The sequence below is a fragment of the Apteryx rowi genome, unplaced genomic scaffold, assembly GCF_003343035.1.
Source record: "Apteryx rowi isolate R43461 unplaced genomic scaffold, aptRow1 scaffold_1290, whole genome shotgun sequence".
NCBI classification, from domain to species: domain Eukaryota; kingdom Metazoa; phylum Chordata; class Aves; order Apterygiformes; family Apterygidae; genus Apteryx; species Apteryx rowi.
The window spans coordinates 24806-49856 of NW_020447520.1; the positions used below are offsets into that span (position 1 = coordinate 24806).

A 25051-nucleotide genomic window follows, 5' to 3' on the forward strand; every position below is an offset into this window, starting at 1 on the left:
TGTAAATTTTCCAGGGCTGATACCAGGCACAGGCTGCCTTTTTCCCTCCCTGAAAACAAAAAAACCTGTGGCTCAGAATGATATGGGAAATCCTTTATGTGTGTACTTGGAGGAAGGGCTTGATATTTGGAAGGGGAGTTTGCTATATCGAAGGTGTGTGCTTTTTTGCTATCTAAAGAAATTTCTCTTCAAACTAACCAAGCCTTTGAAAACAGAATTGCACTTTATACACGGTAATCTAACAGATTTGTTAGAATTTGATGGCAACATTCTATAGATATTCTAGATACTCTGGCTAGAAAAAGCATACTCCAGTCTCAGATCACAGATTATTCCTCCAGCTGCTCTTCCTGCTTGCTGCAAAATTCTGGTGCTGGGTGATGGAAACCCAGCAAGTGCTTGGGGCCTTCCTCTCCTGGCAGAAGGGACAGATGCGCTGCTGGAGCCCTTGGTAAACTTATGTCTGTGCTTCTGCACAAATCTTTACCCACAGCAGCAGACTGCAAACCTGGCAGTCTGGATTTAAGGCTGACTCAGCAGGGCTCTTTGTCCTGCTCATATGACAGTAGTGAAGAGTGGCGCACACAAGCCTGTTCAGGTTTTTATGTGCTGAGTAAGGGCAGTGATTACAGGATGGTCATATGGTTAAATTAATTAAATAACACCATGGAGGATCTCTTTGTGTTTCTGTCTTTCTTTGTCTCTTCACCTTTCCATCCATCCATCCCTGTCTTCTGCCAAACAATTCCTGAAGTGTTCCTCTCTCTGAATGAACAAAGTACTGTTCAATGCTAAATTCCCTGAAAGGTAGGCATTAAGCAATTCAAACTGGAGATTCAAAATTAGTAGGAAATGTTTATAATAATATCTTAGTGCCTTTGTCCCTTTCTGCAAAGTTTCTTCTCTGTAAAAAATATTTTACAAGGAGGAGTGCCATGAAAAGAAGTTAATGAATGTTTGTAAAGCACTCAGATGTTGTAGTGATGAGCACTATAACAGAAACTGCTAGGAAATTAGCCATTCATATAATTTTATAACTTGTATTGAGAGCAGACACTAAACAATGCACAATAAACAAACTCTATGATCTGCACAATGGTAAAACAAAATACAGGATAACTATTCAGTGAGCAACATTCATGTTAACACACTGCAAGGAAGAAGTGGATGTGGCCATGTAATTAAAGATGGTATCATACTAGATTTTCCTGAAAATGGCTGAGTGGGTGCTGTGGAAGCAATTTTAATATTGGTATCTCCTAACTTTGGAGTTGTTGACTTTGCAGCAACAACTTTCTATGAATGTAGATTTTGATATGTTTAAAATGTAAAATTTATATATTGTAGAAGCTTTTATCTATTTGATTTAGTGGTTGTATGAGCTTTTTGCATTCTAGAAGAAACTAAGATATATTTGGTTACAACATATGCAGTATCTATTTTTCTTTATCCTCTCCGAAGGATTATGCTATAATTTCCATACTTCTTAGCTCTTCTCTTAGTTTAGAAAATCTTTCTTTTATTCTCCTCTTAGCTTAGCATCACAGACACAGTTAACATACTCCAGTTACTCTACTGAAGGGCCAACTAACCTCTTTATCATCATTGCTTCTTCTATAATGGAGAAATGGGCAGGAATCACAAGAATCATGACAAATCCTCGCCTCTGCTGAGATTTGGTAGTCTTGTGAGATTTACCTTACCATGAAATCCCAGTAAATCCCAAGTTGCAAGCATTTATGCAAAATCAGAAAGGAGATGCCTTCATGCCACAAAGTGCTGATCCAGGATGGATCATACTCCTCATCTTAACATCTTCAGGGTTTCTGAAAGTCACTTTAATGTGACTGATTACCTGGTATTTGTTCTGTTGCGCCTGTATACTCTTTGAATGAACTTGCCATGTATAGTCCACAGGCGTTTTTAGCAGGCTTTTCTTCCCCCCACCCCATCCTATTCTAATTATCAAAGTTTCTATATGTAGCTATACTTTACCGCTGACTCAGGCCCCAGTATTTTATCTTTCAGTTGGGTGCTCACAACATTCAGACTATGCCACAGATCTCAGCTTTAACCATATCTTACCTCCAATAACCTGCAAGTTGTATGAAAAATGAACTACCCAACCCAGCCAGAGCTAGTTACTTAGGCAAATTCAGTCACTTCAGATATGATGTTGTGCAGTTAACTCTGGCTTTGCTTCTGTGCATATGAAATCTAGGTAAAGGTATAAGACAGAAATGGGAAGTTGTCCTCTGGTAAGCCCTAATGGAAATGGATGACATAGTCTGAACTTCCACAACATTTTCAGTGCTGGCCTTCTGCATGGATAACAAAAGAGCAGTGAAGGATCTGATGAAGCTTCCAAGAAAGCCAACCATGATAGCTTTAAATTCAGAGCTGCATTTGGCTTGGTGATGAAGATCTTGTCCACATCCCAAAGGGGGCTGCATTCAAATCCTCAATTATGAACTTAAAGCTCCACTCCAAAGGGAACTCTAAAGGGGCTACCAAAGGAAGGGATAGGCTGTCAAAAGATTTCTCCAGTAACAAACTTTTCATCTGGACCATGGTTGGGAGTCCTTGGCTAAGGTTCCCCCAAGGTAAAAGTAAGATAAGAGTTGGAAGAAAATCAATTCCTGTAGATCCTGTTGGAGTGGGGTGTTAAAGAGGGCTGTCCAAGGAAGGTTGGGGCTGCAGAAAGATTTGTCCCCCGAGGACTTTTTGTCTAGCCCATGCCCTGGGGTCCCTCTCCAATGTCTTGGCCCATGTTGGTGTTAGGGTTAGGCTGTTGAAGGAGGGGTAGATTGCCAGATGCATTCTCTGAGGGCTTTCTCTTTTAGCCCATGGATGGGGGTCTCTGTCTAAGACTCAGCCCATGCCCTGGGTGTGGGTTAGGAGAATGACAAATCCTAGAGCTCCAGTGTAAGTGGGGCAGTGAAAGGACTACCGAAGGAAGGATGAGTCTGCAAAATATATATCCCTGGACAGCTTGTTCATCTGGCATGATTGTGAGTCTTTGGCTAAGGCTCAGCCCATGCCTGGAGTTAGTGTTAGGAATTGCATTAGTTTTAGTGTAAGGAGGGTTACAAACCCTAGAGCTCCAGTGTGAATAAGGCTCCAAAGGGTCTTCCCAAGGTGGGTTGAATCTGCAGAAAGACTCATCGCCTGACAAGTTTTTTATGTGGGGAGGGGTTCTTTGCATAAGGCTAAGCTTAGGATTAGGGTTAGGAGAGACTGGAGCATTCGTTGGAGTGGGGCATTAAAGGAGCTGCCCAGGTAAAGTTGAGACTGCAAATAGATTTGTTCCCTGACCTCTTCTACATCCAGGCTATGGCTGGGGGTCTTGGGTAAAGCTGATACCACACCTACAGTTAGCATAAGTGACAGGGTTAGGGTTTTCAGAAAGACTAAACTTAGCACTCCAGTGTGAGTGGGGCTGGAAAGTAGCTACCCAAAGAGGGGTAGGCTGCTGGAAGAATTCTCCCAAAAGCTTTTTCATCTGGGCCATGTTTTGGAATCCTCTTGTTTGGGTTTAGCCTTGCAGTTCAGATAGGGTTAATTTTAGGAGAAAGACAAAGCTTCCCATTTTATTCAAGATCCTCTGTTAAATCTTCAGTCTCTACTTCAAATAGTGCATTGTACTGGGTGACATGATCAAAAGGGGATATTACATTAATGTGAGGAAACAAAATGGAAGGGAAGGGAACCTGTTATGCATACGCTTTTTTTGGATGAGGATATTTCTATTTTTTGTTTTCCTTTTCAAGACATGACGCCAAATACTGAAAGCTCTGCCAGTGGTATAGCATTGTGGACCTTTGTATCCCTATCTTTCTTCACTTTAATGATTTTGTCAGTGGCTATGCAGCATACAATACCCTTGGCCTATGTTACTCTTCCTCTCTTCAACTTTCCAGATTAAAAGTTTCCTCCATATCTTCCTGATATAAGGAAAAAAGAAAAAGTGCATAAATGGACAGAAGTAGAAGTGATTATTTTTATTTTAGCAGATTTTCATGTAGTATAGGGAGACAGAAATTAGAGCTGGGTAGATGAGGGCTTCAGCAGACAGTGCATTGCACTGTGGATGTCAGAGGGCTTCTGGGCAAAGAAAGTGATGGAGCCAGGGAACACTGTCATGTTGTGTTGAACTCTGTTTTGGTTGAGGCTGAACTGAATGAGGAGGCAGGGACCAGTGCTGGTGTCAGGATTTGTCTCCTGCTGCTGCCCCTAGCAGTTACAGCTTCCTAAGAAATTACCTACCATATGGCTGGGCTCAATGATCCGTCTTTCATACATTATCATTTTTCTTTCCCAAAGAAAGAAATTATCATTGTTTTTCTTTCCCTAAGATCATTGTCTTCCTTTCCCAAAGAATTTGCCCTTCAAGAACATCCACCAGAATTCAGCTTGAAGAAGGAATAGCCCTTCCTTTGCTAGAAGGAAAAGATTATAGGATAGGAGCATGGGTCTCAGTAATGATACTGACACAGTCAGGGAACATCATGTAACAAAGGCTCCTGTGATCTGTGTATCTACCACCCAAAGATCTTATGGGTCAAAAACCTACCAGTGGAATTGACTGACAACAGAGAAATGAACAGACGGGATCACTACCCTCCGAATGACCGCAACAAACCCCGCCAAAATTATGTTGAACATCATCAGCGCCAAGTAAGGGTTGTGTTTGTTATAGACCTACATGAAGATCATCTTCTCTGTCCCTAGAAATACTCCCAAATATGGTGGCCAGAAGTGGCCTGGAAGTAGCCTGGAATTTTTAATGAAGTTTTTCCTGGGAGCAATGAAGGATGGTGGAAATGAATATTTCTAGGGAACTGGTCAAAAACAATCCCCAAAGATCAGGTCTGGCATCCTACAATGAAAGGGAGAAAGAGTGGAGTGCTGGATGCAGTGCTGGCTGAGATATTAGATAACATGTTCTTGGGTCTCACTAACAGAAGAATACTATTGCTGTGCTCTTGCTAATCAAACAGATCCTACTAGAAATGGAAACTTATGCCCACGTCTGGGCATAAGTTAGTGCCATTAGTGCCATACCTGGTAATCTGTTGATACACATATATTCTGTTTGTGACCATGATCCAAAGCAATCTAGCTGCAGGCTGAAGTGAACTTTGTATGAATTGCTAGTGTGGGTGAAACTGTATGAATTGCTAATTCAACAGTCTCATGAACTGTCTAGTGCCATTAAAGCACACTGAAGAAACTAGAAAGTGCTGGTTAAGTAATGTAAGAGTGTAATGGATAGTTCTTGATGTGTTATTTCTGTTTTTTTCCAGGTGTTTTGTGGCCATACAAAAACTATATAAGTGACTATCCTGAACATAAAATTCAACCTTGTGAATATTGCATTGGAAGTTATTTTGACTACAGAGAAAAATGAAATCCTTTTGAAAGGATGCTCTCCTCTTAACCTGTGGAGAAAGGAGATATGAAATTAAACACCTCTTATACGCTCTTATTAGAAATTCTAGTCAGATTGACTATTACTAAAGGAATATTTATAGTTCAAAGAGAAAAATATCAGTTCAAATTCTTTAAAATCATGTAGTTTATTGGTTTTCAGATATTATTCTCAGAGCTAACACATTTAGAAATTTCAGAAAGCTCCTAATTTATTTTTTAGGGCTGACAAACTTTCTTTGGGATTTGGATAGAGAGCTTAGCTCATGCCCTGTCTCTTTATTCATTTGACCAGAACATCAATAAAAGATTTGCACGCGTATTGATTATCTCATTTTCTACAGTCTAATTAATGAATTATTATAAGTTTAACTAATTACCATTCTTCCTGAAATTTTCCATCTAGTGTCTTTCTTGTCAGATCCCTCTCCTTGCCAAATATGTATCAAGGCCTACTTACATTTTATCCAAATCATCTTAAAGTCAGAGGTTTGGAATGTAGTCCAGAATATCTGGGTTTCATTTTCTATTGTTAACAAAGTATACTCAGTGTAGGTTAGCTCCATCTGTATTTGCCTTTGTTTATTTCCTCTTTATTCATACAAAAAACATTACTCATTCCTAATGCTTGCTCACGCAAGCAGGACWTTTTTTTAAACATTTCACCCAACATTCTAATTTATTTCCTTCATTCCTCTTGATGATTGTAAGCCTTACAGATACTAGAGTAATTTGTTGATGTCCCCTTCTGTACTTTTCACTAGTAATAGACAAATAAAGTAGTTAGCTGAATAAGCAACTTATGTCATGTGATACATTGATTTATCTTAAAAGTTTGCATGTTAGGTTTATCTATAATTAATTTAAAAGGACTTGTCCTGTGAGTAGATGGCATATTTCTGATAACTATTTATCACCATTTACTTCAGATAAGCTAATCTTGGAAAGAGCTTTATATCTTTGCTCAATGGAAGCTGAATGCCGTCCCAGTTGAAAATGCTGAATCACCTCATTCTTATTTCAGTTTAATTTACACTGAACACAAAGCAGCAAAAGCGCTAAATAGCACCTGCAGGTGAACAAGCTAAAACTATTGCTTGAACAGTGTTTGTAAATTAGAGATATTAGTAATAGAGAGAAAATTATGCAAATGTTTTAAAAGGAGTAGATTTTCAAGGAACATAGATGTTCAGGTGTTTCCAGTGACTTGAGAGAAGTATTGTTTTTGCTCATCTAAGAGCAGCAAAGCTGAAAAATCACTAATAAGGCATTTGAGATATCAACATGGAAATGGAATGGGGAAGATTCTAGCTTGACTTACGTCTTGAAGCATTAGTTCGTTGCTATTATTTCAGATATCTTTGACTTTTAAGATGCCTGAATGTTAGCACATGCCTTTACTTCTGTGTAATTCAAGTGGACCTGGGCATCAGTTTTTGTGACAATAACACTGGCAAAATTTTCTTGGTGATTTTTTTTTGGGGGGGACAATGCCAGTCAGCCACTTTTGAACTTTAGTTCTCTTGAAATCGGTAAGGCTTTCCATCTGGAGTGGAATCAGGATTTCAGTCAAATGTGCAAGCAATATTTTCTAACATTAAATTTGTTGTGTAGTTCTTAGAGTTTTTTTTTTTTTCCTTTTCATACTATTAGAACTCTAATTAACACGCCTCACACTATCTCTTTGTAAATTTGCAGTATGTTTATAAAAGCTAAATTGTCTTTCTGGTATGTTTTACTTATTGGTAAAATTAATGATTTTTATTGTTTAGATGGTTTTTTGGCCCAATCAAACGAGCAGATGCAGAGAGACAACTGTCATATCCTGGAAACCAGGCAGGAGCCTTCCTAATCCGAGAAAGTGAAAGTCTAAAAGGCGAATTCTCACTTTCAGGTATATTTTAGTTCTTCATCTTAATCAACGTTTTAAAAGTTTCTCGGGTGGTTTGTATTTTTTTTTTTTCATTTTTGAGCATGATAAACTGTGGACATGAAAATGAAATTAAAATTCATAATAATCTTTCTTTCCCAGGAGATATAAAAAGACAAGTTGGCAAGAGCCATTTGGGTCTTTGCTAACTTTTATTTTATAGTCTGTGTTTATTAATATGCTCAGAACACAAATTAACTTTTTTATCCTTATTACTTCCAGTGTTCCAGCTGCCTTGAAATAGGAACTATTTTCATAATTAAAATGTCAGAAATACATCACAGCTGTACACTGTTGTCCTAATTGGTATATAGAATAGAAGTTAAAGTCATACTGGCAGACCTCTGCAGTTCAAGAAAATGAGATTTCTACTAGAATACACCCTTAGGTTTATGCTTATTTGCTTCTAGGAGCAAAATGATAGGAAGATTTGCAGAACTATACTTCAGAAAGAGTCGTATTTCATTGAAAATGTAGTTGTAAACATCAGTAAAAAGTTAGATTCATAATGATAATGATTTTTGAAACATATTTAAAGGCCTTCATCTGAATCCAAAAGTCTATCAAATAAAAACACTAATATTTTACTTACTTGCATACTATACCATGCACCATCTTTGTTGTGTCAATAGATATTTGCCCTAATAGATATTAAACTATTAATCTTTGGTGTTTTTCCCTGGACATCTTTTAACCAAACCTATAATACAAGTGTGAGTCAAGAGTATGTTGTCCCTGGGAGAATAGGAGAATACCTGGCAAAATATAGCAAGACACCTTTAGATAACTTTGCTTACAAACTTAATACATTGAATGAGGATAGCTCTACATACCTTAATTCTATAAGCTAGTAAAGAATTTTGATGATTATGAATAAACTATAAGTTGTCACATGTAGAATTACGCCTGTGAAGTGGGTAGTGTCTTGTACATAACCAGATTCTTTCATATTGACTCCTCTTCTGCCGGGATGATGTGTCATTCATCTTCTAAGCATAACACAGAAATGCGTCAAGCAGATTAATGAACTTTTGACGCATGCCTGGTTTCTCTTTCAGAAACATAAGGAAAGGGTATAAACCATCACTGTCTTGTGGTAATAGGGGAGGGTTGTTTTTTATTGCCAAGACAAATATATGTTGCCTGCGTAGTGAAATACAATGACATTTATGAAATAAATATGATATTTTTGGTTCTGGGAGAGTTCATTCCGCAGTCCTTGCCTTCCCTCAAGGAAGTTCACTCTTGCTAAGAAGAGCTGGTATGAACACTAAGCATCAGCAAGGAATCAGACAACTCCCAAACTGTGACAGAACTGACCAGTTGCATGTGTACCTTTTTATTCAAAGAATGTATTAAAGCTGCAAACTCTTCAAAATACTTTCCCTCTGTCTACAAACTTATGCCTGTCTTTACATGGCTTCAGCTTCATTGAACTGTTCTTTATGAGTGAGCTGATTTTATCCAAGGACTAGGCTAGACTGATAACGGTGTGATGGTATGCAGGGAAGGATAGATATGCCTATATTATCTGCTTAATGCTTGCACTTGAGTACATGACACCTTACTAAAAGTCAATGAAAAAGCTTGTGCTTGTGCACCTATGGGTAGAAATGCAATTTTCCTTTTATTATTTTTTAAATGCAGCCTTCTACAGAAGATTCAAAATCCTAATTCTTTACCTTTCATCTTGGCTACCTCACCAAGATGAAGGCAGCAGTACTTTACTAACGATATTAAGTACTGCAGAGAAAAATCCAAGAGAATGAAAATAGATCTTAGCCCACATCTGTGATAGGATGAGATCATCATTAAATGCCGCTGTTTAATTTTTTTCTTCCAGATCCTGGATAGAAACCATAATCTCTCTGATTTAGTATATTAGATTTCATTAAATAAGCTTGTAGTAGGCCCTTTGCAGGTTTCCATATAAGCTTATTTAATAACAGAAGGTTTGATACTTGCTGATAACAGGCAAGGTATGAAATCATCAGTGTGGATTTCTTCCACGCTGATTGACATAGCTTTGTTTGATGAAGGAAAGAGTAGGTTGCTTCTCACTAATGCGTTTTAATAAGGAAATTACACCAGGATTTCCCAAAARTTCTTTTTAGAATGGCATTGGAGAACAGCATATAAGCTGAGGAAAGAGTCCAGCTACAATAGCCAACCCTTCTTTGTGCATGAACATGGGTTGCCCTTTGAGCACGTACGCAAAGGTTCTGTGCCATCTCAGATTTATTAAGCATTTGTGCTCTTTTAGGCAATGAAAGGGAATAAGTTCTGATACAATCTATAGACAGTGGGCATTAATGAAATGATTCAGCACTGCTGCTATAACTTTTAGCAGCTTCTCAGACTTAAATGTAATTTAGCTTTGACGCACTACTTCATCCTGAAGAGGCTAAATATTATTTGCTGCTTACTGATCAGTCTTGACTGAATTGCATCTGTTTGTGTTGTGCAGGCTCTTTACTTCCAACCTAATGGTATACATAATGGTCCAGACATTGTATGTCCATAATCTCATCACTTTTGGGAGACTGAGTGCCTGCTAAAGTAGATGATGAAATGCATTGTACTGTGGGAAGAATTAATTGGGAGGAAGGATGTTTAGTTCACCAGATGTTATGAAAAAGGCAGTTTTTCTGAATCTGTTTTGTTCCATCAGGAGTTATGGGATGCTCAAAACTGTGGCAGCAAAGCAGAGTTTTTTTTCTTGAGGAAGTGATTCAGTCCTTTTCCTTTTAAGAAGTCTTGCATAGCTTCTGTCTACGTAGTAGCTGATGGGGGAGAAAGCACAACCTCATCTTTCAGAATATATTTTTAATTTCAGTTTCCAATTTCTTAAGTGCATGAAGTAACCATAGGCCACAAAACAGCTGCCCTGTGTAGGACTGATTGGGTTTGCTCTACCTGCTATGCTGTTTGATTTTACTCCAGAGCATATGATGATAATGGCTAGAAAAGTGGCAACCTACATTTCAGAACTAAGGTCATTCTGAAAGTATTGCAAGTCTCTGTCCAGCCTAACATTTAAATACTATCAAACTAAAGAGGAAAAAAAAAATAAAATAAAAAAAAAGAAGAAAGATTTTTGCCCAAGTATGCATGAATGGATTTTTATGATTTTAATGCTTGAGATCATGCACATATGGGAATGTATAAGAGACTTAATGTTAATGAGAGAGAGACAAATGTATCTCTTTAGGCAAAARAAGGAAAGAAATAAACCCTTCCTTTCATTAAAAGGGCAATTTTAATTTCTAACTTGCCATGATGGAAAAACGCACATTTTGTAAATGATTTATATGATAAATGACTATTTAAATTACAAACAAAAAGTTATATTCAGAAGGGTTTTTCTCAGCTGTAAATGGTTAAATGGAAAGCACATAAAACTTTAGACAGGACTTTGAGATGGGTTGCTATCATTTTAAAGTGTTTGACATTTTAAAAATAGGTTTTCCCATTTTAAAAATGCACATGTTGCAGAAGGATTTTTATACTGATGACTCCAGCATCTGGTGTAAAATGTATTAAATTTTAAACATGTTGGTGCCATCTTAGACATTGCCTCTTTTTAATTAAAAGCCATAATTTAGATATGCTCGGCTTAATTGAGTGTCATTGCCAATGATAGCAGGAGGTGCTCAGCTCCCTCCCCCTCCCCCTCCAATAATGGTATCTAAAAGACTGATTGCATTAAATAGCAATGTAAATGTTTTGTGTTTTCTCCTTTTTTTTTTTTTTTCTGCCCATAAAAAAGATTGTGTGGTTTCCTTTAGGCCAGATTGGCAGTAGGCATAGGAAAAAGTAGGTAATCATTTAAGGCAGCAGACTGATAGGAGTGGCAAAATCATGGTCATAGCAAGAGAATGACTGAGCCACAGCAGCCACTGCACCTGGTCTGTGCTGGTGAGAGTGATTTAATGAGCTGCCTTCCTCCCAGCTCTGCCTGGGGCATGGAGAGCAAGTACAACTCCTGGCCTGGCAAATGGTTGGCCATGGTCCTGTTGTTAAAATGCATGTTTCTGCTTCTGGCTCATCCTTGCATGAGGAAGAAAATATATAAGTATCGGGACACCCCAGGGCTGGAGTGGAAGTAAGGAGGAGAGGGCTTGGGGGCTGGTTCTGCTCCCTCTTTCCTTCCATGCTGCCAGCCCTGCACTGTCTGTGCTGGTGGAAGACTGTAGGTAGGAGAGATGTTGAGGAGTCTGGCAGTAATGATGCTTTCATTTGCCTCAGTGATTCATTTGGTGAGGATGTTGCTGTGCTGATGCCACCATAAGATTCAATGTCACTGCCCTGGGAAAGGAGCACTAAAATATTTTATTCTCATCCTTGAGTGACAAAATCTACTTTTGCTTGGCCCAGCCAGACTCAACCCTTCACATGGCAAGGAGGTACAAACAAAACAAAACAAAACAAAACCCTAAAGAAACAAAAAAACCCACCAACAGTCCCTTATCAAACACCAAATTAATCCGCCCCTGAACTGTTTATCACAGGCAAAAGCTGTATCTGTACAGAAGTCTACAGGTTTTCCACACACATTCCAGCTTCATCCAGAGGGAAGAAAAAGCTGCAAAAGTATCATAAAACAGCAGTGTTATCTTATAGGAATAAGAAGCCAATGAAAGTATCATGCAGTAGCTAAACCATCATTTTCCTCCACAATCCTAGGAAATGTTCTGCCTGGTGAGATGTAAATGCTACAGAGAGACTACTGTTTTTCATTTATTATTTCCTTGCTTAAGTCACACTGCTGGGCTGTGATAAGGAGATTAGATCAGCTGGTCTGCAAACACTATTTCATTTCAATTTGATATGAAAAACAGTGTTGAGTCATGGCTTGATGCAAAATTGCAAAATACAACCTGAATAGCAGCAAAATACCATGAACCAGGATAAAGGATTTGGTAGCTGCAAATTACAGTATAAACTGGAACCTCTCCAGAACATTGAGGAAACAATTACTCATAGACTTAGTAAACATAAGGTCAGGAGTCTGGGCTGATGTTGTCCAACCTATATACCGCCAACCATAGGGTTTCATATAAAGCTCATTTAAGAAGTTAGAACACACCTTTCAAACCAACCCTTACATAAAGATTAGCTACTTTACAAATAATAATTATAATACTGCTAATAAATAAATGAGATACTCAAGCTACTATCACTTGTGATATGTAGATGAGACYGGATTAACACAGTCATCCTGCTGGCCTTTTATTTGATGAATCATAAATAACAATTTTTTTGGCCAGATGCACTTTACTTTGAACTTTGGAAAAGCCAATGAATTTTCATTGTGTGTTGTTTCTGAATTACTCTTTAAGTCATTTTCCATCAGCCTCATTCCAAATTATGCATCACAAACATTTACATGCTTTTTATAATTGAAAAATATTAATTATGTGTTAAATTGAAAGGAAATGGCATTTGAAAAGTGGTTGATGTTGTTCTTTTTATACTCTGAGGTTATAGTTACAAATATTCTTGTTTGGTACTCATGCAGAATTTTATGTTGGCAACTCAGCTGCCTAAAAACATTACCTGTGGCGGTTATAAAATTCCCTCAGGTTTTCAGCAGCCCCTATATGCCCTCTGGTGGTCGGGGATGACATGATAGTGCTTAAGGAAGGAAGGTTTTCATTTGAATTTAGTCAGGTAATGGTGAGAGAGAATATACTGTATGTGTAATTAGTAATTTCCCAAAATTTTGGTACACACATATGTGGCTGTGAATTCTTCTGTTAGTATCATGCCTAAAATGATTGTCCATTTACTTTCTAAAGTTAACTCAAGACCAATGATATATGTTTCTGAATTTTTAGAATAATTTATAAAAGTTGAACACACATTCTGTGTATGCAGCTGAAGTTCTACAACATGAAGGATATTTCAGCAGGGATAATTCCAGGGGAGAACAATAATAAATTTGCTAATAACTAGATTTTCAAGTGTGAGTAACAGACTGAGGCTGCTAGTAGGACTGAAACACATTGATATTAAATTAATTATATAACCAAGAGTAGCCACTAATAGCCACTGGGAAAGTGCAACGGTGGGTGACCAGGAAGAAGATGGTAACTGGAACTTCCTCCTCCCCTTCACAGTTTTCTCCCCACTCATTGTGGAAAAACACTGTGTCATTTCATGAAATGGTGGGGTGTGAGAAAACTCTGGGTTATTCCCCCTGTCTTTTACCTGTTGCCACTACCTTCTTTTTCAATTAATCTTTCACATTTGGTCATTATCCACTGTTTCTTCTCCTGGCCGTTTCCCAAACTCACCACTGGATGATTCCCATTCTCCTTTTTGGCTTGATTCTCTCACTGACCTTCTCAAATCTGGCAGCCTACTTGTGTCCCTTCAGCTTGCTCCAAGACCAGCTCTCTTCAGCTTGCTCCAACACCAGCTCTAACAAGTGGGGAGAAAAAAACAAGCCAACCTGTCCATACTTTCCAATACTTTCTCTCTCTTAATCTCATTACAGGTTGGTACCATTCCTTGAGCTCTGGTCATTTTCCACCTGAAACTCCCAGGATCAGAAAACCTCCTTCCACAGATGCATGCATCTTCTTATCTGAGCTGCAGAAAAATTATCCTGCTGCTTAAACCTCTTCCCTCTTAAGTAACACTCTGTACAGTCAGGATTCCTCATTAGTAGCTAGGTTTATTACAGAACATTTAATTTTAGAGCTAACAGCTGTGGTATTGATAGGAGTTAAACCAGTTATCCTTCAGGATGTAACATAAGCTCTCCACTGCCTGTTGGAAATGGACAGTGATGGTCTCAGTAATGGAGTGTCACACTAAATGTCACCCCATGTGTGAGACTAGACTTCTTTCCAACTCTTTAGAACAGCCTTTCCTGCTACTACTCAGATATTATAGCCATTGCTACTTCTGATATTCCTTTGTAGAGAAACACTCTAAACCATATATGACAGACCAGTAAGAAATGGCAATTACAGGGCTTGTCCTCCCTAAATAATGGGCTGGGTGAGTGACAGTGCATTTTTCTCCATCTTTGGTCTGCTGCTGATCCTCCCACTCACTAGCTCCAGCAAACAGGGGCCCAGCCTACTTTCTGACACTGCCAAAGAGTGCTCTGAAGGTCGCAGACAAGGGCTCTTTGGGTGTCTTGACATGCACCTAAATAATCTATAGAAGGCAAGGAGATAAATATCTTGTTGATTAAGAAAGAATAAATAAGAATAAAAGACATTTGGATGGAAAGGGAGTCATCAACTACTCAAAATACAGCATTATTGGGCAGATTTTTACATATTCCAAGTACTCACAAAACTCAAAATCTAGGGAAGATGTGAGTGCTCTTCAGAAGATCATGGCCGTATGGTGTGTATCTTTGTTTGCTTTAAAATGCTTGCCAATCCAGAAGCTGCTATTTGGGATGTTAATATTGATAAATGAAATATTAAAAACTGATTAAATGATTCCTTTGAATTAGATGATTCTGGCAGGTTTTGGTGTCCTAAAAGATGGAAAATATGAGCTGCCCAGGCAAGAAGGTACTTTTATGTACTTTTGCATCAAGTCTTATAGTGCAAGAATCTCCAGACCTGAATGATTAAAGACTAGTAGACTAGATATGTTAAACTATCTGAAAAGTGGGCTTTGGTTTGAAAGAGATTTTGTGTAGTTGCTATCTTTGAAACTAAACTAATTTATTTTAGGTCTTTACAATCTATTTTTAAGGTCCTTACAAACACACTTAGGAACCTAATGTCCTTTAAGCTGGTTTGAAACTGCTGGCCATAAGCTATACTGTACTACTCCTATAATACCCAGAAACTTAATATTTTTAAATCATTTTAGTTTTTGATGGTGAATTTGTGAAGCACTACAGGATCAGAAAGCTGGATGAAGGAGGTTTTTTCCTAAGCAGACGGAGAACTTTTAAAACTCTGAATGAGTTTGTTGACTATTACAGTAAGAACAATGATGGCCTCTGTGTGAAACTTGGGAAGCCATGTCTAAAGGTAAGAGCGGATGCTACATCATGCAACATATTTTTTATAAGGTAATTCTTCAGATATCTGTTAGAAGGTCTTAGCCCCATAACTGTTTCCACCATTTAAAAATGGTGATGACCTGATTATTTTCAGGAAGTCACAGATAACATTACAATTTCATTCTTGAAGCTGACACATTAATAATAAAATACCATGTCATTTTGAACAAATCATCATGTGACTGGAGGAGAAAATATGCCAAATCATGATTTATGAATACCTTTTTGTAAATGGATATGGAGATGAAATCACCAACTTCATAACTCTAGCTGTCTATAAGTAATTACTGAAACAAAACCACTAGGTTCAGGCAAGCAATACGTCATTGTTCAGAAGAGCTTGCTAGAGGGATGATTTCTAATTTTTATTTTTTAATGGCAGGATATTTTCTTTAGAGTTTAATAATAATTCAGTAACAAAAAGTACCCAAGATGTGGGCTGTACTTCATCTACCCAACACACTTTATCATATATCTGTGCTCTCAAGAAGCATTATTCATATCAGTTGCAACTTTACGTGACATAGTTAACAATGACTTGCATATGCTGTTGGAAAAGTATTAGAAATCTAAATTACTGTATTATTTCTTCTCTTTCTTCTCTTATACCAGGTACAAATTCCTACTACTTTTGATTTGTCTTATAAAACTGTGGATCAGTGGGAGATAGACCGAAACTCTCTGAAATTCTTGAAAAAATTAGGATCTGGTCAGTTTGGTGAGGTATGGGAAGGACTGTGGAATAATACCACCCCTGTGGCAATCAAAACATTAAAACCAGGTGAGTGAATTACTCTTAAATGTTAATAAAGTTAAACATTGGCAAGCCCCTCCTTTATTTTTTAAATTATACTGAAAATATAGCCTATCCCTAAAAAAAATTATTCTTAAAATATATGCACTTAAAAAAGGAGGCTAGCAAAGCTCAGGATCCTGAAATACTTTAATATTTTGAATTACAGTTTTATACAATTCTCTGTTTCTCTATCAACTGAATACATTCTTGTCTGATAGTTACTACATAAAAACACAACTCCAGCAAGGCCATCCCTTTTGTAGAATATTGCTTATGTGGAACTGAATGACTGTGTTTCATTTGTAGGTGAAATAATCAATTTACTACTGGTTTGTAGTCTGCAGAATTTCTTCAAGTGGCTAGATGCTATATTATAATGATGCCTTTGTTAACATAGGATATGTACTCTATTAATCTTGTTGTATTTAAGAAGTGCTTTAATCCTAATAATGATTGAATATATGTTTTTGATCCACAACATTCATTCGCAATATTGCCTATAGTGTAGGTTTGTGACTGATGTGGCTTTTAAAATTTTTTCTTGTTTATTTTTGATTAACTTAAAGTAATTTGTTCATTTTAAAACAAAAACATAAAACATCTGCCAGCAGATGGCAAGAATCTCATAGATAGGAAGGGTAGCCTGGATGATATACATATTTTTAAAATGAGAAAACATTATTATGTGTTGTGGTTAATTGAAAAAGCTTGTGTTGGACATTAATGATCATGTTTCAGGAAGCAAAACAGATTCAGATCTTCAGTTCAGAGGATCACCTAAATATGCTTGAGTCCTATTTGAATGCTCTTCTGAACAGAGAGGAATTTAAGCATGCATTTTAGGGCTATCTTGTATGAGGATACTGTATGCATTTTGGGACTTGCAAATTGAAAGCAGATAGGAAACTTTTTTCTTTGCTGCACCCAGAGTGGAAGAACTGTTGAGACTTAAGGCCATCTGTAATTTGTGTGAAAGACAGCATACTTTTCCAGTGAGCTGATATGTCCCCTTAGTGCACTGGTAATCAAAGAAACCATCTTGAAATCTCTTTGTCCATTTCTCTGTCCTAAGACAGGAGCAATGAAGGCTATGACTTTTCTGACAGGAAAACCTATTTTTCAAGACTTTTTTTAAAGACTTGAAAGACCTATTTTTAAAGACTTCTGAAACCAGCAACTCTAACAACTCCACAGTCTCTCCAAGCATTCTTGTTCAATCGTCATTATCACTCCTATGAAAAAGGGCTTTTTCCCCTCATATTTGACCTGAATCTTTCATTTGGTAATATAAACCCATTACTTCTTGTCTTATCCACCATGGTTATGGGGTATACATTATTCTCTTCCTCTTTACAAACTAGAAAGCTATTATCATGTTCCTTTTCAGTCTTCTCTTCTTTACCTATCTAAAGTGTTTCAAAAGTCACACCATTTTCAGAATACATTCTCTGGGCTGTTTCTGGGTGGTAACCATTTTTTTTTTCAAGTGTGATAATAAAAGGAAGCAGCTTCACCAGTGTCCAGCTGCAGCTTCACCAAGTCTGAGTAAAAAAAGGGAATAGCTTCACTTCTTACAGGCTTCTGTTTAAATAGCCCAATATGCTGTTTGCCTTTCTTCTCCATAAGACAAGAATCTAATTTGTCCATCTGAATTTACCTTGCTTTAATAATTTAATGCAACATCTGGATAAGTCTGTTTTATTGCAAGACACTGAAGCATTCTTCCTAAACCGTGAAATCTCTTAAAACAATATTTAAAGGAGGAAATTGAATGAAACTGGAATCAAGATTAAGCTATTTAAGTTTTTGTGACATTAATTTTTCTTTTAGCAGTTGTCTTTTTCTTTCTTAAGAAAGTATGTGATAACTAGCACTCTAAAAAAAGATTTGTTTCTCATCAAACAAAATAATCTGATTTTGCACAAATTGCAACACATATATTTCTACCTATTTTTTTTTAGGGGGAAAGTGGAACTAACATTTATCTGGTATTGCATATTCAGAATGGAAAGCTATCAATTATGTTTTATCTCCCTCTTTTAATAACTCTTCTCAAAACTCTGCTTCAACTTCTCCTTCTGCATAATGGACACAGTACATATTATCTGTTTTCTAAGAAACAAACTTTGAATTTAATAATGGACTCAAGCAGAACTGAAAAGACTACTCACTAATACATGAAACCCACATGGGATAAAAGGGCTGAGTTTCAGCTGAAATTTGCCTCCTTTTTTTTCTTTTTGGTGTTGTTCAGATGACTGACTGCTACTAATACTTGACCTCAAGAAAAGGAAAAGTGTTAGTGAAATTAAATTTTATATCTGAAACAGATCTTAATGTGTTTAAAGCCAATCTGATCTGCAGAGATCCTTTCTTTGATTGTTGTTCAATTAATTATCCTTTCAATGCCTTGCTGATAAGGCACAGAGAGAGCATAAAACAGCTAGACCAATGTAAGCAGGAAAGAAGGTGTTTTTCAGTTTCTGTATTAATAGGATGTTCTAAGGATGCACTCACAGTAGACTATAAAACAACAAAAATGGTCACACAAACTTCTGCAGTGGGTTCGTTAGTTAAAAATGAAAATTTTACACTGGAGTAAATAATCATGGATAATATTTGCTGCAAACTTGTTGCTACTACATACAGACTAGCACATTATAGAGGGAGAAGCCCCTTCAACTGTGTTACTCTTTGTTAGTACACTTTGGCTGGGAAAAAGGAGTGGATTAATCAATACCTTTCCTATGTCTTTTTTGTTCACTCTAGTCTGCCTCCTGTTGAGGTCAACAGTAGCAGCCTCATTGATTTCACAGTGGGTTATATTGAATTACGGCACACACAAGCTTCATCTAGGTGAGACATCTGGGTAGCTGGGAGGCTGTGATTGTATACTGTGATGAGGAAGCGGAGCATTACACTTAGTGTTGCTCAAGTGCAGGCTTCGATCCTCAAAGCCATCTTGATAAATTATATAGGTATTACTGACTCTGTTATCAGCATACTTTGTGAAATATTTAATTGCTTTACAGAAATAGATCAGTTTCAAGTGGAAGCATTTAACCTTGCAGTATACTTTTCTAGGGAATTATTCTTTTCCATACAATGTTTTTGCAACTTGGAGTTCCTTATTTCAATCAGTTAAGCACATTAGCTCTCCAAAGCTTGCTTTCATCAATACTCATGAGTAATAGCATTTCAATAACTAAAGAAAAAAAACCAAAGCCCCTCACCCTAATCTGAGTAATAAATGCTTAGTTTGGTACAAATAAAGTTAAAACAAAGGTTAAGTCTGATGATTCCATTCATCTCAATACAGAGGTGATAAGTGAATGGAAAGTGTAGTAGTTCATGAGTAATCAAGAAATGCATCATGTTACATGCTGATGATTGAAGCTTCCAATATTTACATAGCCAATACTTCAGGCTTCAAATATGACACACTATAAAACTCGCCTTTCCTGATACCTGACTCACTGATCTAAATCCAGTTGCCTTCAAATTGGGTTGGGGGGTTATTTTAAAGCAAGGTCTTTTTGCTAAACTTTTTTACTGTGTAGATCCACAGGAAACTGGAAGTTAGGGTGGACAGGACAAGCGACATGGCAAATATAGGGGAGAGAAATAGACTGACTCCTTTAAAAATGGCTTCACAACCAGAGACATTGTGACATGGAACTATGCCCTCATTTCTAACCGGAGTAGATTAATCCTATGAAATAATCACATTTCAAACAATATAGAAGAGCATAAGGCAAATTAGCACCTCATAGATTTCTAGTACTGAAGCCCAGAAAGGGTTCTGCTAGTGTAAGTATTTTCATGCTGAGCTTCATTTTTCAGTACCTATCTGTCATAGCTCATGAATATTCTGAATACTTTGTTGTTATATGCCATTATATTTCACCTCTGTCCTAGAAAAATTATTTAGATTTAATCAAAACACAGCTCATGCTTAACTAGAAAATAACTAGAAGTTTTCTTGTCCTGAGATAGAACTACAGAGAGAAGGTGCCTCTGCTTTCTTTAACAGTTTGTTTCAATGGTATATCACCTATGCCAGTGGGAATGTAGGCCTAATTTCTCATCTGTATTTATCTGACATCTGCTCTTTGATTCTTGTTGTGTCTTCTTGTGCTAAATTAAAAGCTCCCTGGTATGCAATATTTTTTATTTCCCTTCTGATGGTACTTATAAACTGAGCTAAATCAGTTTTCAGTTGTCTTTAGAAAAACTAAATATATTTTCTTGGTATGGTAGTTTCTTCATTTCTAAAGTTGTTTTTTCTGGACCTCCTCTAATTTCTAGCTATTACTGTTAAAAGGCCTAAAATGGATTGTGCGTAGGTAGATGACTTCCAATCCATAGGAAAAAATCAGCTCCTAGAATTCTGGTGAGATGGCAATGATGGACTTTTCCCTGAGGTRATTCCCACTTGATGAAAATGTGTGATTTCTGGCTTATGAGTAACTACAATTTTCAGAAATCTTTTTCCATTCTAGTTTGAAGCAAGAGACAATTCTTCAGATATTGCACACAAACTGGAAATTTCACAAGAGTTTCCTTCCAGAAATATTAATGCCTAGAATAATAGATACATTTTTCTTATTTTTAGGCATCCAAATTTTAGATATATAAGTCTTTCTTTATAACCAATGGAAAAAAGCAGATACTTACATGTCAGATAAATCAGACTCTAGATCAGAAATTTGCACTGCAGTGAGAGAATAATATGCCATTAATGCATGTTTCTTTCCTTTGATTGTAAAGTCTGGACAACTAACTCAGACCTAGGTGTCTGAAAAATTGCCTACAGCTGATGAAATGAATTCAGCTACCAACGGTGTTTTCTAATCCCATGGAATTTACATCAGTGACAAAACTGAGAAAAATGTCAAGTTGCTGGAGCCTCTGAGATCTTAAACTAGGAGACCTGAAAGCCCTCTGACCCAGAACTGCAGATGGACTGGGACTTCTGAGGAGGAAAATGACCCTCCTCTACTGAACCGTGTTGGGTGTTGTTTCCCCTCCTGCATTTATGATTATGTAATGCTTGGGTTAACTGGTTTCAGGATTTGGGTCCACTGGCTTTGGAAGACGAGGATCCAGACACAGCCCTCCAGGATCATGGGGGAGGTTTTGTAAGAGAGTGCTCAACCTGAGAGGTTTTCAGAATTAATGAACCAGTATTTTTCAAAGATTTCCTGATTTTATTGTAAGCTTGTTTCCATCTCTAAAGAAATTGTTCAGCACTTCCCTACTGAAACCTCAGAAGATGAAATCTATATTGATCTAGAATAATTTTTTTCCCCTGACTTTTTAAAGACTTTTTTCAGAACCAGTGGTGGATTGTGGAGTCCTTCAAAATGTCAGAATGATTAGTCTGTGGTCTTTATATTTAGGCAAGATTTCCATTAACCTTGAAGGAAGAGTCACAAGACTCATAATTAAACTAGAGACTTTTGATTAAACTAATACCAAGTCTTGTAAAATATCTCTAATATCTTTTATTAATACATCAATATTTAGAACTTTTTGTTATCCTAAATGTCATTTGTTAATGTGAGACAGGCTCTCATTATGCTAAAAATTTTAACTGTTGATCTGTTAATTAATACCAGCCCTGCTGTGTCACCTTCACACTCCCTGGTGTTTTGTTCAGAGGTTGCACTACAGCATTTTGTTCCCTGGGGTACCCTCCATGGTGGAGGATTTGGATGGTGGTCATGTCCTTCCATCTCCCCCTCTTTGYTTCTCTTTTGATTTCTCTTCTATTCCCACCTCCACTTTTTCTCCCTCATTTTTAGGCAATAATGTTTCCCCCACCACCTTATTGTTACTCCCCCAAACACCCAGGGGAGAATGGCATGGGAAGAGAAGCCCCCAGCACTGGTAAGGTAGCCTATCAGCCATGGTGGCTGCTTACACCCTTTCTGCAGCTATCATAAATGGCCAAGGTTTTGAGTTTCCATCTTCTTTGATCTTCTATCCACTTGTTCAGTCACACACTGGTCCTTGCTATATCCAAACTAGGACCTGTTTCAGTTAAAATGTCAGTGGTGCAACAGGATGATTTTTTCTTTTTCTTTTTTTTTTTTAAGGGACTCCTGTTGACAAAAGTCAAAAGCACTTTTCAGGGTCTATTCCTAATGTGTGAGGAGAAGCTGAAGAGCTTATATTTTATCTATTTGGTGCTCCCGACAACAGGATGCCCATGATGGATTTCATTCTCTATCTGCCCTCTGATTATGCAGATTTCTTTTAACGTCGTCCTATATCCTGTCCCAAAATAGTCTTTATATTAAAAAAAATACTCCTTCAGAGGAGAATCCCATGGGAACATTTTAAAATACCTATAAAACTCCTTGTCTTATGTAGTCATCTTAGTGTCAAAGGCAACAGAAGCTGCATAACTTTATAGGGGTGTGACTGAAAACACATATACTTTAGGCTTCAGGTGAAAAGTTTGAACAGTGCAGGTTTGTCTCTGTGTCCAGTGCACTGTGAAGAACGCATTTTCCATAGGGAATGTGCAAGTGCACTGTCGTGAACCATCTTACGTTGAAGAATTTCATTAAATGAGCCTCTGGCAGCCTTGTTTAAGCTTTTGGCAGTGAGTTGCTCTAATGTTCTGGCAGCTCATTGAGGACACTAAAGTTTCTTGGAAGAACATTAGTATTTCCAAGCTACAGTGACTAAAATGACTGGCCAGAAGGCCCAGAACTATAGATCTTGTTGAAACAATCTGTTGATCACTGTGACTATAAATAAAAAGCAGTAGAAACATGATGCTTTCGTTCAGATGATTGTCTTATTTGTTTATTGGCAATTCTGCTTTGGAAAAATCTGTGACATTTTACCAAGGTGAAAAAGTAGTGGTGGATGTGTGAATGAAAAAAACAAAACTCAAGAATATCTTTCCCTTAAGGAACATCTTTTCTGACCTTTGTGTTGTTGACCCACAATTATCAGAAAGGTATAGAAAAATGGTCTAGAAGGCAGAAATTGCTACTTTTGTTCTTGGCTCTGCACAACCCTGTCTTGCTGTAGGTCCTGAGCATGTCACTTTACATTTTTGTTTTTATTTCATCATTGAGACATTGTTTTTTCTATTTAAGTGGAAATCATTGCAGCAAGGATTTACACTTTGTCCCATGCTGAGCGTGATGGATTCTCTGGGAACTATTGTCTAGGCTGGCTTGCTTCTCCAACTGTCAGTACATAAAGTAGACCTCTATCATCACCAATTAATCCTATCTAAGAAAATTCCTTCAGCTTGTTCAAGTCGACAGATGCATTTGTCATTATTATATTGTAAAGCATCTCCCAAGTTTCTCTCTTTTGCATGGAAACTGCCAAAGCAGTGTTTGTTTAGGAGACAGTATTCTGTTATAAACAGTTATCAGATGTATCAATGATATTTTCAGTTCTTGAATATTTCATCTCTTTGGTGCATATGTGGCATAAACAGCTTTGCATTCGGGAAATTCTCACAATTCACCTGAACAAAGAARTTATTTTATTGCATTTGGTTCAGTACCTAACACTAACTTGTAAGTTAACTTGTGTGTGCTGAGAAGGCTGCTTGAGCATTGTCAAATACCCAACTCATTCTCCTATTAATACGAACAGTTTACGTTCAAATGGTCTCTTGTATTACTAAGAACTTGTACTTTTTAATGTTGTTCCTTTATTACACATAAATCGATTCAGAAGTTCACTGTACATAAGTTCAATGTACTCTGTACATTGGGCCTATAATTATTCAGAAGACAAGACTACTTTGAAGTCATTTTTGAAGGTTTATCAAAAGCTGCAAACAGACTCTCCTCCAGAGTGGCTTATCAAATATTTAAGGACCTCTTAGGCCAGAGGAAACTAGACAGAAATAATTAATTTTCTCTCTAACTCATTTCCAAATTATCAATGTTTTTTTCTTACAGTATGAAGCTTCCTTAGTTCTTCTAGAAAATATTTCCAGAAAGACAGTAATCAGTACTGATATGCTTGCTTTAAGCAGGCTTAAATTAGAGGTGATTTCTAGAAAAAAAAGGTGAAAAGGAGTTGCTTATTGACACCTATCAACATTATTTTTGTTCTTAAACAGGACTTTAGCATTTACAAAAATATTTCTCACTTGCCACCCCCTCAAAAAAAATCAAAACTGTGTTTTCTTCAGGTACAGATCAATTTATTCCCGAACTGGTGTCTTACACAAGATGCTTGTTATAATAAAGGTTTATGTTAACTAGTAAATTTTTGGCCACTTGGTTGCTACCTATAATAATCCGCTGTTTGTACTATGTTTATCACTTACAGCTAAAAACTTCTACTTCATTAAAAACACATGTATTTAACTGCAAGCTAAAAAAAAGAAATTAGTTTAAACCCCACATGGCATATATTTTATATATTTCATTTATATAAACTTCCTAAAAAAAATGTAACTTCTTTGCCACTATTGTAACAGATTTTATCTAACTGATTTGTAACAGGAATGTTCGTTTGTCTTTTTTTACTTTGCTTTTCTGGTTATTAAAACCCGACCTCAGATAAAACACTGATAAGGACAGTTTTTTTTTTTTTTATGTAAGTAAAAGTACTTTTTTAAGTAAGTAAAACTGAATGGACTTTATGAGGCCTTCTACAGACAGCTGGAAGTAACCTCACGATCACAGGTCCTGGTTCTCATGGGGGACTTCAACCACCCTGATATCTGCTGAAGAGACAACACAGCTAGGCTCAAACAGTCCTGGAGGTTCCTGCAGAKCATTGGTGACAACTTCTTGACACAGGTGGTGGAGGAGCCAACAAGGAGAGGTGTGCTGCTGGACCTCGTACTAACAAACAA

The 25051-nt window shown here is 37.1% G+C and overlaps 1 protein-coding gene across 1 annotated transcript in view; it reads left to right on the forward strand.

The window, feature by feature from the left end:
- FRK (fyn related Src family tyrosine kinase) overlaps nt 1-25051 on the forward strand; it is a 54008-nt gene that overhangs the window by 15567 nt on the left and 13390 nt on the right. The window contains exons 2-4 of the mRNA XM_026056037.1: nt 7203-7324; nt 15209-15372; nt 16017-16185. Of these exons, the coding sequence (XP_025911822.1) occupies nt 7203-7324; nt 15209-15372; nt 16017-16185 (455 nt within the window). The remainder of the gene's footprint in view (nt 1-7202; nt 7325-15208; nt 15373-16016; nt 16186-25051) is intronic.